We start from the raw sequence: 10,889 nt of genomic DNA, 5'->3' as shown, positions 1-10,889 counted from the left end.
CAAGTCTTTTTTCTAAATTCCTTTAACTAATTTTAATCTAAACAATTTTAGCACTCAAATTTCAAATATCCAAAAACAAGATAGAATTATCAAACAGCAACTTTAACACACCTCAATTGAAATTTCACACCAAACAAACACAATTATTCAAACTTCCACAAACCAGCCTTTTTTTTTTCAGCAATTTTTTTTTATCTTCGGTTTTTTTTTTTTTAATCACTCATAGAATATAATCACAACTCCATTAGCAAGGGTGAACACCAAAATTTCAATTCCAAATGCCAAAATTCAACCAAACTTGAGACAAACTTTCAACAAAAACAAATTGTAAAAATTTGTAGGTTTTATGCAATATGTTTTCAAACTCCTTTTTTTTTTTAATTTTTTTTGAATATATGAATGCAACTAATTAAGATTAAAAAAGCAAAGAAAAATCAACAATACACCAAATTACTAAGAACAATTATGCAAAATAACCAACAAACTAGAAAGTAAAAATTTGAAAAAAATAAGGAAACAAATTCGGCTATGTAGCAATTTTTTTTTTTTTAATGCAGAACATGAAGAAGATAAATGCAACCTTAACCTAATGCTAAAATTGCAGATTAACACAAAATAAAATACAAAAAATAAGATAGATCAAACCTAAACAAATTCGTCTCTGATACCAAATGATACGAATCTAGGTCGACTTGCTTTAAACCCATATTATATTAGTCCGGATCTTAATTATGTTCAAATTCTAATGGAAACCTTAACCCCTAATCAACTTGTGATTAGAAACTTTTGTATATGATGAAGATGCCACAATAGGTGATCAATATCCTATTGATAAGTCAAACTAAAACACTTGATTTCTATTAAGTGTTTTAGGTGTTCACAGAGAACAAAAGAACAAAGAGATTTCTTTTTCACAAGTATTTTTCTATATGAATAATGTACTGAATATTATTGAAAAATTTGAAAACATAAAATAAAACCCTAAACAATTAGGTCAAAACCAGCCAAGCATAAACAATTCCTAATATGGCTAAATTTCAACTTCCTTTCCTAATCTTATTTGAATTAATTAATTTCTTTATTTTGAATTAGGAATTAATTAATTTACAATTGAAATAATAAAATATCAACTTTTCTAAGTTAATTTTTCCAGCAAATGGATAAATAAAAACCAAAATAAAAGATAGTTTCTTGAAACAAAAAGTCAAACTCAAATTAGGAAACTAGTTGACTAGTTGATAACTAAGTTGTCTTTATCCAATCTCCAGCTAGTTTAAACTCCAAATCAGCTTCTATATGTCATGTAGGATGCCAAATAAGATTAATAATGATTCTCATTTGTTACCCCTTGATTGGAATAAATCAAACTTGCTTGAACAATAAAAGAAGTCAAAGTCAGCAATAAAATGAACAATTTTGGCCAACAAGAGGAGTCATTTGCACAAGTGGAATTTAAATGCTTTTTGTTCTACCTTAACATGATTCCATGGCCTCTTGATGATATATTAATTAATTTCATAAAATGTTGAATCCATTCCTTGCTCCCTGAGTCCAAAAAAGGAACCAAAACAGCTTGCCAGATCTATTTCGGCCTTCGTAACTTGGATACAAGATGGGTTTTGGATCTTCGGATAATGGCATGCCCTCTTGAGATTGAATCACTCATTGGATGAAGCTAACCATATTGTCTTTGAATTTCCTAGCTTGTGCCCTAGTGATTGGTCCCAACTTCATTTGTAAAGGATTAGCACCCCAGCGGGTAGTCGGTTGTACATGTACGGGCAAATTCTCATCAATGGAGATTAGCTTTGTTAGTTGAGAATTATTCCATGTATCTTGAAGATAAGGTTTATTTATTATGAAGTTGATAAGTTTTATAGACACAGATGCATGTATGCATGTACTAAGACTTCTAGGAGTGTGATATGTACTTATTGTTCTCAGTCCACATTCATAGTTTCTGAAATTATGTTCCTAGTTTAAATAGCTTTGTAAATCATAATGAATTTATGTATTAAGAAATGATATATGAATGTTTTAATATAAGAATTTCTATATAGTTTATGTTCATTTTGTTTGGTGTATTTTACTAGCATATTTCATGTTTATCAACAAGCTTCCATAATGAATTTGCCAATGTTGTTGTATTTAGTGAAATTCATGTTTCTGTATTTGGTTATTGACTTTGAATTGCATTGAGGTTGGGTATGATGTGTACTAGAAATTCAAAAGGTTCTATTTATGTTACTTTGAGGTTGATTATTTGTTGAAATTCATGTTTCTGTATTTAGTTATTGACTTTGAACTGCATTAAGGTTGAGTATGATGTGTACTGGAAATTCAAAAGGTTCTATTTATGTTACTTTGAGGTTGATTATTTGTTGAAATAGACTTGTAACCTAAATTCTAGGATATGATGGATGAATATTTTGGTTTAGAGTGGTTAAGATTTTATGTTTAGAATTACATGGTCTTTAAATTGTTAAAGTATTATTGCTGGTGGTATTACAACGAACCTTCCAGATATGAAGGTAATTAACCTTTCAGATATGAAGGTAAAGGCATGGGTGGATGAATATGCTTCAAAAGCCATGTCTACTGAATAGGTTTGACTAATTAGAGGTGTTAAGGTAACTAATATCGTTGCAGTAAGACTTTGGGAAGGCCGAGTTCTGACATGTTATTCTTTATCCTTTGAGTCTTTTGACTCTAATAATAAAAATTTTAAAGACAGCCGCAAACTTTGGGTCTAAGCCAAATGTGACTCCATCTTTTCACACAATAAGGAATATGAGATCTCCAAGTATAGAAGAGATAAAAAAGAAATTGGTTTCTAGATACAAAAGATAGTATTATTTAAATTATCAAGTACATGATCTCTTAAAAGCTCCATGGAAAAAAAAAGTTATATAACATTGATTCCCTCTAATACCACATGGAATCCATCACAAACATTTAAACATATCCCTTATATACACATATTTTAATTATCAATATCAACATAAACCTAGAACATACCCATATGGTCCTCCATAAATTTGGACATTCCTAAACCAAAAAAGGTTCACAAGCTATCAATATCAATATTACCAATGAGAAATATCTAACCCTTATAGTATTTCCTAAGGTTAGGATACAAATGTTTTATTTACCAATATCCATGATGTCTATAGAGAATATCTATAAAATTCCTTTAGCATGAACATTAGTATGTAGTTTTCAAATTTTCGAAAGTCAAATTTATTTACTAGAATTTGTTATGCCTATTAGGAATACGTGCTAGATTCCTTTAGGCTAGGATACAAATAAATAAATTTAACAATCTTTATAAGAGAGAGGAAAAAAAAAAAGTGACAGCAAGACAATAAATAATCACATTATTTTTGTTTGGAGTATCTATCATTTTCCATACTTTCTGCCGTCTCTTCTGTCAATGTTCCTTCCTTTTTTTGTAGAGGAGGGGAAGGGATGGCAAAATGACCTGGTTTTCCCCGTCTCACCCAATTAATCGGGTTAACTAGGGGAAAGGTGTGGGAAAGGGATTGTTGGGGTCAGGGCCGAGACGGGGAATGTAATCCCGGCCTGAACCTGCCTCATATACATATTATATTAATTCGAAAATATTATTATTATTTTTTTTTAACTTTTTAGGCATTTTTATTATAACTTTTTCTTTTTTTTGGACAAAGGAAATCACAATATTATTAAGTTTTAAAATATAGTTTTTAAAAAAAATAAAATATTAAAAATTTAAACAGGGAAAAAGGGCAATCCATTTTTCTTTGAATTTTAATTTAATTTTAAATTGAAATTCACTCTAATTTGATTTGTTTTTTTTTGGTGAAATTTAAATTTAAATTGGGTTGAAGTAGGCAGAGAATATTTTTTTTAGTTACATATTATATTAATTAAAAATATTATTATTATTTTTAATTTTTTACGCATTTTTATTATAATTTTTCGTTTTTTTTCTTTTGTTTGAAAAAGAAAACCTGAATATTCTTAAGTTTTAAAATATAGTTTTCTAAAAAAGTATATATTTTTTAAAAATTAAAATATTAAAACTTTGATAGGGGAAAAAGGCGATCCATTTTTCTTTGAATATCAATTTAGTTTTAAATTAAAATCATTCTAATTTGATTTTTTTTTTTAATTTAAATTTAAAATTGGGATGAAGTAAGCAGAGAATTTATTTTATTTTAAGTTTTTACAACTTTCAATTCCCTCCTCCTATTCTAGCAATGTTTAAATAGGACGGGAATAAGATAAATCACCATTTTTTTTAATTTGAATTGAAATTTGATATTGGATTTTTAAAATTTAAATCCAAAATATATAAGGATCTCGTGAGAACCTTATGGTTATACATCGTATGTAGTAAGCTATGCTATCTATATTAATTGCCACATAAAAAAAATAAATTATTAATTAAATTTTTTAAACTTTTATAACAATTTTCAGTGAATCTTATGTAAATTTGACAAGATTATTACTTTTTTTTTCCCCATTTTATTAAAATAGTAAAACATAATTAAAGGATGTGGTTCACCATGTAGGTTATATTTACTATAAAATTCTTACTCATCCTTAATATATCATAACTATATATATATATATATATATATATGGTAGACTCTTTTTCTTTTCTTTTTGTAAATTGAATATCAAGTGAAATGAAGTTGAATCAGGATTTTTTTTTAATTTTAAATTTTTAAATATTTTTTTGAAATTTCAATTTTGATTTGAAATTTGAAATTGAATGTAAATTTAAAATTTAAAATCAATATAAATCTTGATTTTTCCCCTTTTGCTTTAACTTTCAATATGGGTTTTAGCCATTTTTTTAAAATTGAATTTCAATTTAAATTAAAAGCAAAAAAAAGAAAAGAATTTCAATTTTAATTAATTCACTCAAATATGTTTCTTTTAAATTTCAATTTCAATTAAATTGAAATTCACTCTAATTTTATTTATTTATTTGTGGAATTTAAATTTAAAATCAGGTTGAAGCAAGCAGAGAAGTGGTTGAGCAATCCCAACCTTCATCAGAGTTTCAATTCCCCCATCCCTTAAATTGAAATTCACTCAAATATTTTTCTTTTGAATTTGAATTGAATTCCAATTTAATTTAAATTGAAATTCTCTGCAATTTATTTCTTGGCTTTTTTTTTTTTAATGGAATTTAAATTTAATATTGGTTCAAGTAAGCAGAGAAGTGGTTGACCAATCCCAACCTATAATTAGAATTTAAACCCCTTTCATTTATTATTTTTTATTTTTTAAAATTATTTATTTATTTATTTATTTTTATTTTTTTTGTGAGTTTAACAAACAACGGAATAGAGAAAATGATAAAAGAAAACTGGCAAAGATTGCACGAAATAGATTGCATTATTTTCTTATATTGGGAGAGTTCTGAATCTCTAGACAATTACAGTGGAACATTTACACAGATATAGATCTTTCCCACCACTACCTGTGGAACGTAAAGCTCAATTATATGTAGGATCTTTCCCACTACTACCTATGCAAGGTAAAGCTCTATTTACATATACTATGTAAATTACAAACCTAGCTGTTCTAACCCTCTATGCAATTTTTGGTGTCTCTTTCATCAGTTAGAAGCAGATTCCAAGTCACCAACCTACTGTGACATATAACAAACATATATATAATACAAACCATTTACATATCGCCCCTAAAAAATGGGTCGCTGAAGAACGGGCTGGAGAACGTTCCTCCACCATTAGGGAAGAGAGTGAGGAAACAGATGAGGCCGAGGACGATACCCCAAGCATACCGGTTGTCACCCAAGGGAGTGATCTCATCTTTTGCGGGTATTTCCTCACCACCGCGGAAGAAGGTTGCAAATAACCCCCATGCCAAACAAAGGACACTTCCACTCAGACCACCAATGCCGAGCAAAAGAGATGTCGCAAAAGAAAGTAATGTAGCAGTGTTTCTCCCGAACATAGCTTGCGCTATGCGGCCTCCTTCAAGTCTTCCACAAGGTAACAGGTTCAGAGATGTCACCACCATTCCTGCAGAAGAATGAGGGAATAAATACCTTGCATACCTTTATGTTATTGTCTTAGGTACACTTTAGTTCTTCCTTCCATCCACATATCCACTCACCCAAACTAACACTAAAGCAATAGAAAAGATAATCAACGTGATCTAACTTGTTAGGGTATGAATAAACTCACTGGTGTTCTCAAAAAAATGGAAAACTATAAATTACTATAAATTTGGTTAACAAGTAAACTGGCAAGTAATGTAGTAATAAAATAATTTTAGTTTTGAACAAGATGTGTTTAGATTGGACATGACTGAAAATTCTGTTTAGAATTCATTCAGAAAATTTCTTAAATCATTAAATAGTCATAGAAAAATCATCAAACAATCATCTTAAATATTAAAGTACTCAAGCCTCAAATTGCTTTAGAAGTTGGTAATGAAATAGGCTGCTTAAACATAATCTGAAAGTGGGTCAATAAAATTTTGAACTTAGCATTCACATGATTAAAAAGAGAATGTCAATCACTGAAATTATGTAGTCAGTTGCATAATAGTTTTAGCACTCGACTTTTTTGGGGTAAATAACTCGACGTTTTTTGGGGTAAACAGTTGTGCAGATTAAGATGGCCAGGGGACTTACCTAGAAGTCCAGCAAAAGCAAGGGGATCAACAGGAACTCCAACACCTTCAACTGCATAGGGTAATACATTTCCAAGGTCATCCGTATAGGGTCCAATAACAAATTGGATAAAAGAAAGCAAGGGATTGTTGTAAAAGAATTGAGGCCTTATATACCTGCAAGAAAAGTATAATTAAATGAAAGCAAATAAAAATACAGAGTGCCAACCATGTTTAGAACTTCAAATATCACGTGTACAGGATCTGACAAATACCATATTTACAGATAAAATTTATATTCAAAGGCAAGTACTATGACAGTATAAACTTTTCTTTTTATTATAATATATTTTTGCCTGTACATTTTTTTTTTCCTTATCTAAATACAAAAATCCAGTTTGCAAAATTTAGAGGCTCAAGTTGACATCTCTTAATCCAAAAACACTTGCCACCAAGGGCAAGAGCCAAGTTCAGACAATACATTTCGCAATGGTAGATATTCAAGACGATTTCAAAATATTTAGACAGGACATCAACTCCAACGTTGAACTACCTATCCAACCCCTGCTCTGCAAACATGCTATGCAATAAGGTGGCTTTACACATCAGAAGACAAGGAATCATTGAACATCATAAGACCATATCCAACGGTGAGATAAAACTAATGCTTATGTTACAGTTGCTCATTTCTTTCTTTTGAGTTCATGACTAAGGTCATATTAACTGTTTTACAAAGAATAATAGTTGTTTATCAATTTCCACAGCCATCGATATCATAGCACAGTCATTAAACCTAGAGAGACTTAAAGAAGACAAGATCACCAGATTGAGTATATGATAAAAGTACAGGCTTGTAGTACCTATTTCTGTTCTTTAAAAAAAATTTACTTGTTTCTAAGTAACTTACAATGCGTTGTCACCGCCATTAAAGCTGCCATCAGCTATAAAGGCAGCAACTGCAAGAGCAAGTGATGTCAAATATGCACTAGCTGTACGTGCCACTGGAATATCAAAAAGAGCTTTCTTATTAGGAAGCAGAGATTCATAGTTATTCATCACTCCCAAACACCCTGTCCAATTGGATGGCACTAGAAAAGAAGGGCTCAGTTTTACACCATATCGAGCTGCCGTTAACCTTGTGGCTATCTGCACAAGTCACGTTGTCGAAACTTATTATGCAAGAAAAATGCTTACTCCTACTCGTCTTGACATTAGACTGCACAGTCTCTAAGCCTTGCTTTTTCACAACGGGATAGGGATCTCTCCTTAAAATAGCTAAAAAGCATAACTCATTAAAGAAATGATAATTACAAAAATGCATAGCAAGTAAGATTCTACTTTCTCACGTTATTGAATGAATCAGGTTTTGAGACTTATACTATTCCACCCCAGAATAGAGTACCCTATGAAGATACTAAATTTACAAATCAAAAACTTGTAAAGTTTTGGGAGGACAAACAACTTGTCCATCAGCTTCTAATTCTGAAGAGGGGTAACCTAATGGCTACACCCAAGACCGACATTGATAAGGAAGTGACACCCTAGCCAAGTCAAGACCTAAAAGACTAAAAATACAATAAAGAGACATGTGCACTGCTGGGTTTTAAAAAAACAAAACGAACATATGGAAAGGGAAAACATACCTCAGAAACTCCCAAAATGGAAACAAAACCACCAAATAGAGGCACAACATTAGCAAGGTAATCATCCCATGTTGCATCAGGTTTAAGGAAGAAACCACTCATCAGAGCTATTGTCCCAAAAGTTGCAACACATAAAACTATAGCACTAACATAGCCCCAGGGAGTGCTTAGCTTGGTTGACTCGAACTGGAGATCCATTTCAGTTTTGGGTTGCACCATACATACCTTAGAAGAAAAATAATTCAGAAAATTATTTGTAAAACCAAAACTTAACCATCTTAAGCAAAAACTACCTTGCTTGGTAAGTTTTATTTCCCACTCACACTCAGAAAGTAAATTACTGTATTCCCAAGTTGTACAGTTCTTTTTCTTAAAAGAAGAAAAAGGAGCTTTAACTCCCACAGTAATTACTACATGCTCTCTTTATATCCAGCCAAATATTCTTTTCCATGGTCATTGGTCACTTGCCTTTAGGTCATGACATAGCACTTGAATTATAAAAACTCATGGCTTTGAAGGAAGCATACAAAGATGGTCTAAAAAAACATATGCAAAAGAGAAAAGAAAAATCTAAAATGCTATAACAAAGTATAGTGACAGACACAGAAGTATTGACTAAATTTTATTCAATTAAAACCCAAGCGTTTGGTACCTGTTTTGTGATATCGTTTGTTTTTTCCTCCATGAACCATATAACTACATCCCTCTCTGCCTCCTCAGATAGCTTTTTCTCCAATTTGGGAATGACCTCTTCGATAGGTTTCCTCAAATTTCCAATAAAAATGCCTCCATCTCCAAATCTTCGAACATCAGTAGCAAAAAATGTATCAAACCCAAAACAACTCCTCAACTGTCGTGTCAAAATGGACATGTAAGATACACTTGTAAGTAAAACTGACACTGCTCATTATTAATTAATTACAGTCCAAACAACTGCTATGTATAATTTACTAGTAGGTAACCTTACAACATTAACAACATGCACCATCTAATGGTAATTAGCTTTAGCCTGCAAGAAATATAAAACATATATATATATATATATATATATACAGAGCATGATAGTCCTGTGAATATACATCAACATTTGGTGCTTTCTTTTCTTTTGGACGTCGATCATTTGGTAGTTAGATAGGTCTACATCGGCAATTTCTATGGGAAACAAATGGAATAAAATATAAAGAAAGCTTTAGTTTATGCCCCAAAAGTGTTGTGCTAAAGAGCTAGATGGGCCACAAAATAAAAAATAAATAAATAAATAAATAAAGGGAATTTAGCAAACTTTTGTTTTGACTTTCGTAGAAATTTCGAAAAATATATCAATCACAAACAAATAACAGAAAAATATATCAATCACAAACAAATAAAAATCCAGCTTTGACCTCGAATATACAAATTCAATTCTTCTAAATAATTGATGAAGGTGAAAGAAATTAGAAAATAATAAAAATTTTGCAAGGCAAAAAATTCTTGGAGGTTTTGAAATCACCTTGTTAAGATCAAGAGCCCTGAAGGTCTCCTCAGCCTTTTCCAACCTTTCTTTCTCTCTTGTCAAGTTATCCCGCACAATTCTATTAAACAAACCCAAAACTGGGTTCCCACTACTTTCCCTGTCCAGCTCCTTGAGTTTCCTATCTGCCCTTTTCTTTTCCAATTTTATTGCCGCTTCAATTGAAGGGTTGCCCATGAACTTCTTGAATTCCTCGTCCGTCTTCCAATCAATCTCTTGTTGTTTCTCTGCCTCATCAGGCCCATACTCACCTTCTTTACCGGTTTCACCTTCTTCCGCAGACAATTCACCCTTCGGGGCATCATTATCGTCGTTCGGCTTTTCCGAAACTACAGTGGCCGAAGAAGAAGAAGAAGAAGTGGTTTCATTTTCTTGCTGAGCTTTAATAAAAACTCTGAGGGATTTTCTTGCAATGGGTTTTGAATTTCGAGAAAAAGTGAAGTGTTTCGATTTAAACTGGTTTCTGATGAATGATGAGCCGAGAGTAGGCGGACTGTTCTTGTTCATGTTCATGTTCTTGGGAGACCATGAATATACAGAAGAATGCGTAGTAATGGAGAGAGTCGCCATTGGAGAGGTTGAAGAGTGGAATGCAAGAAGAGAGTGATCATACGCTATGGAACATTAAAAACCGTCGAAGAAAAAGGAGTTTTGGAGACATAGTGAGAGATAGTCTAGAAAGTTGGAGAAGCATGCCAGATGGAATGGACGTTGAAGGTGGTGACAAAATTGGGGTGAGCCTACTTCGAGAAACTATGCAAGTAATGGAAATTGAAATTATGTGGCTGCAGGAGAATCAGCTACAAACTGACGACTAGTATTTGATTTGATCGGGTGGATTTTGTCGATTACGATGTTCCGATTATATGTTTGGATAAGATTCGAATAATAATAATAATAATAATAATAGTTTTAAATTGGACAATATTTACCGTAGACATGAATTCGATTGGTTCGGTTTTGAATCGAAATATAATTTAATCCATATATATTGATTTTTCTAATTTACAATCCAAATCAAATTATTAAAATATTAAATTTAAATCAAACTAAATCATTTATAATCGGTTTGGTTTGGATTGGTTGATCGGTTTAAAACT

The 10,889-nt window shown here is 31.3% G+C and overlaps 1 protein-coding gene across 1 annotated transcript; it reads right to left on the bottom strand.

Annotated features, from left to right (window-relative positions):
• Positions 1-5,370: 5,370 nt before the first annotated feature.
• On the bottom strand, positions 5,371-10,543 carry LOC107435586 (probable zinc metallopeptidase EGY3, chloroplastic). Its single transcript, XM_016047219.4, has 6 exons — positions 9,769-10,543; positions 8,932-9,129; positions 8,280-8,504; positions 7,544-7,782; positions 6,659-6,813; positions 5,371-6,041 (listed from the first exon to the last, which is right to left on the bottom strand). The coding sequence occupies exons 1-6, from the start codon at positions 10,357-10,359 to the stop codon at positions 5,686-5,688; spliced, it is 1,764 nt and encodes a 587-aa protein (XP_015902705.3). The 5' UTR covers positions 10,360-10,543; the 3' UTR covers positions 5,371-5,685.
• Positions 10,544-10,889: the final 346 nt, after the last annotated feature.

The sequence above is a fragment of the Ziziphus jujuba genome, chromosome 9 (genome assembly GCF_031755915.1).
Source record: "Ziziphus jujuba cultivar Dongzao chromosome 9, ASM3175591v1".
Taxonomy (NCBI): Eukaryota; Viridiplantae; Streptophyta; class Magnoliopsida; order Rosales; family Rhamnaceae; genus Ziziphus; species Ziziphus jujuba.
The sequence above is the reverse complement of the archived record's forward strand: the minus strand, read 5'-3'. Positions and strand labels throughout refer to the sequence as shown.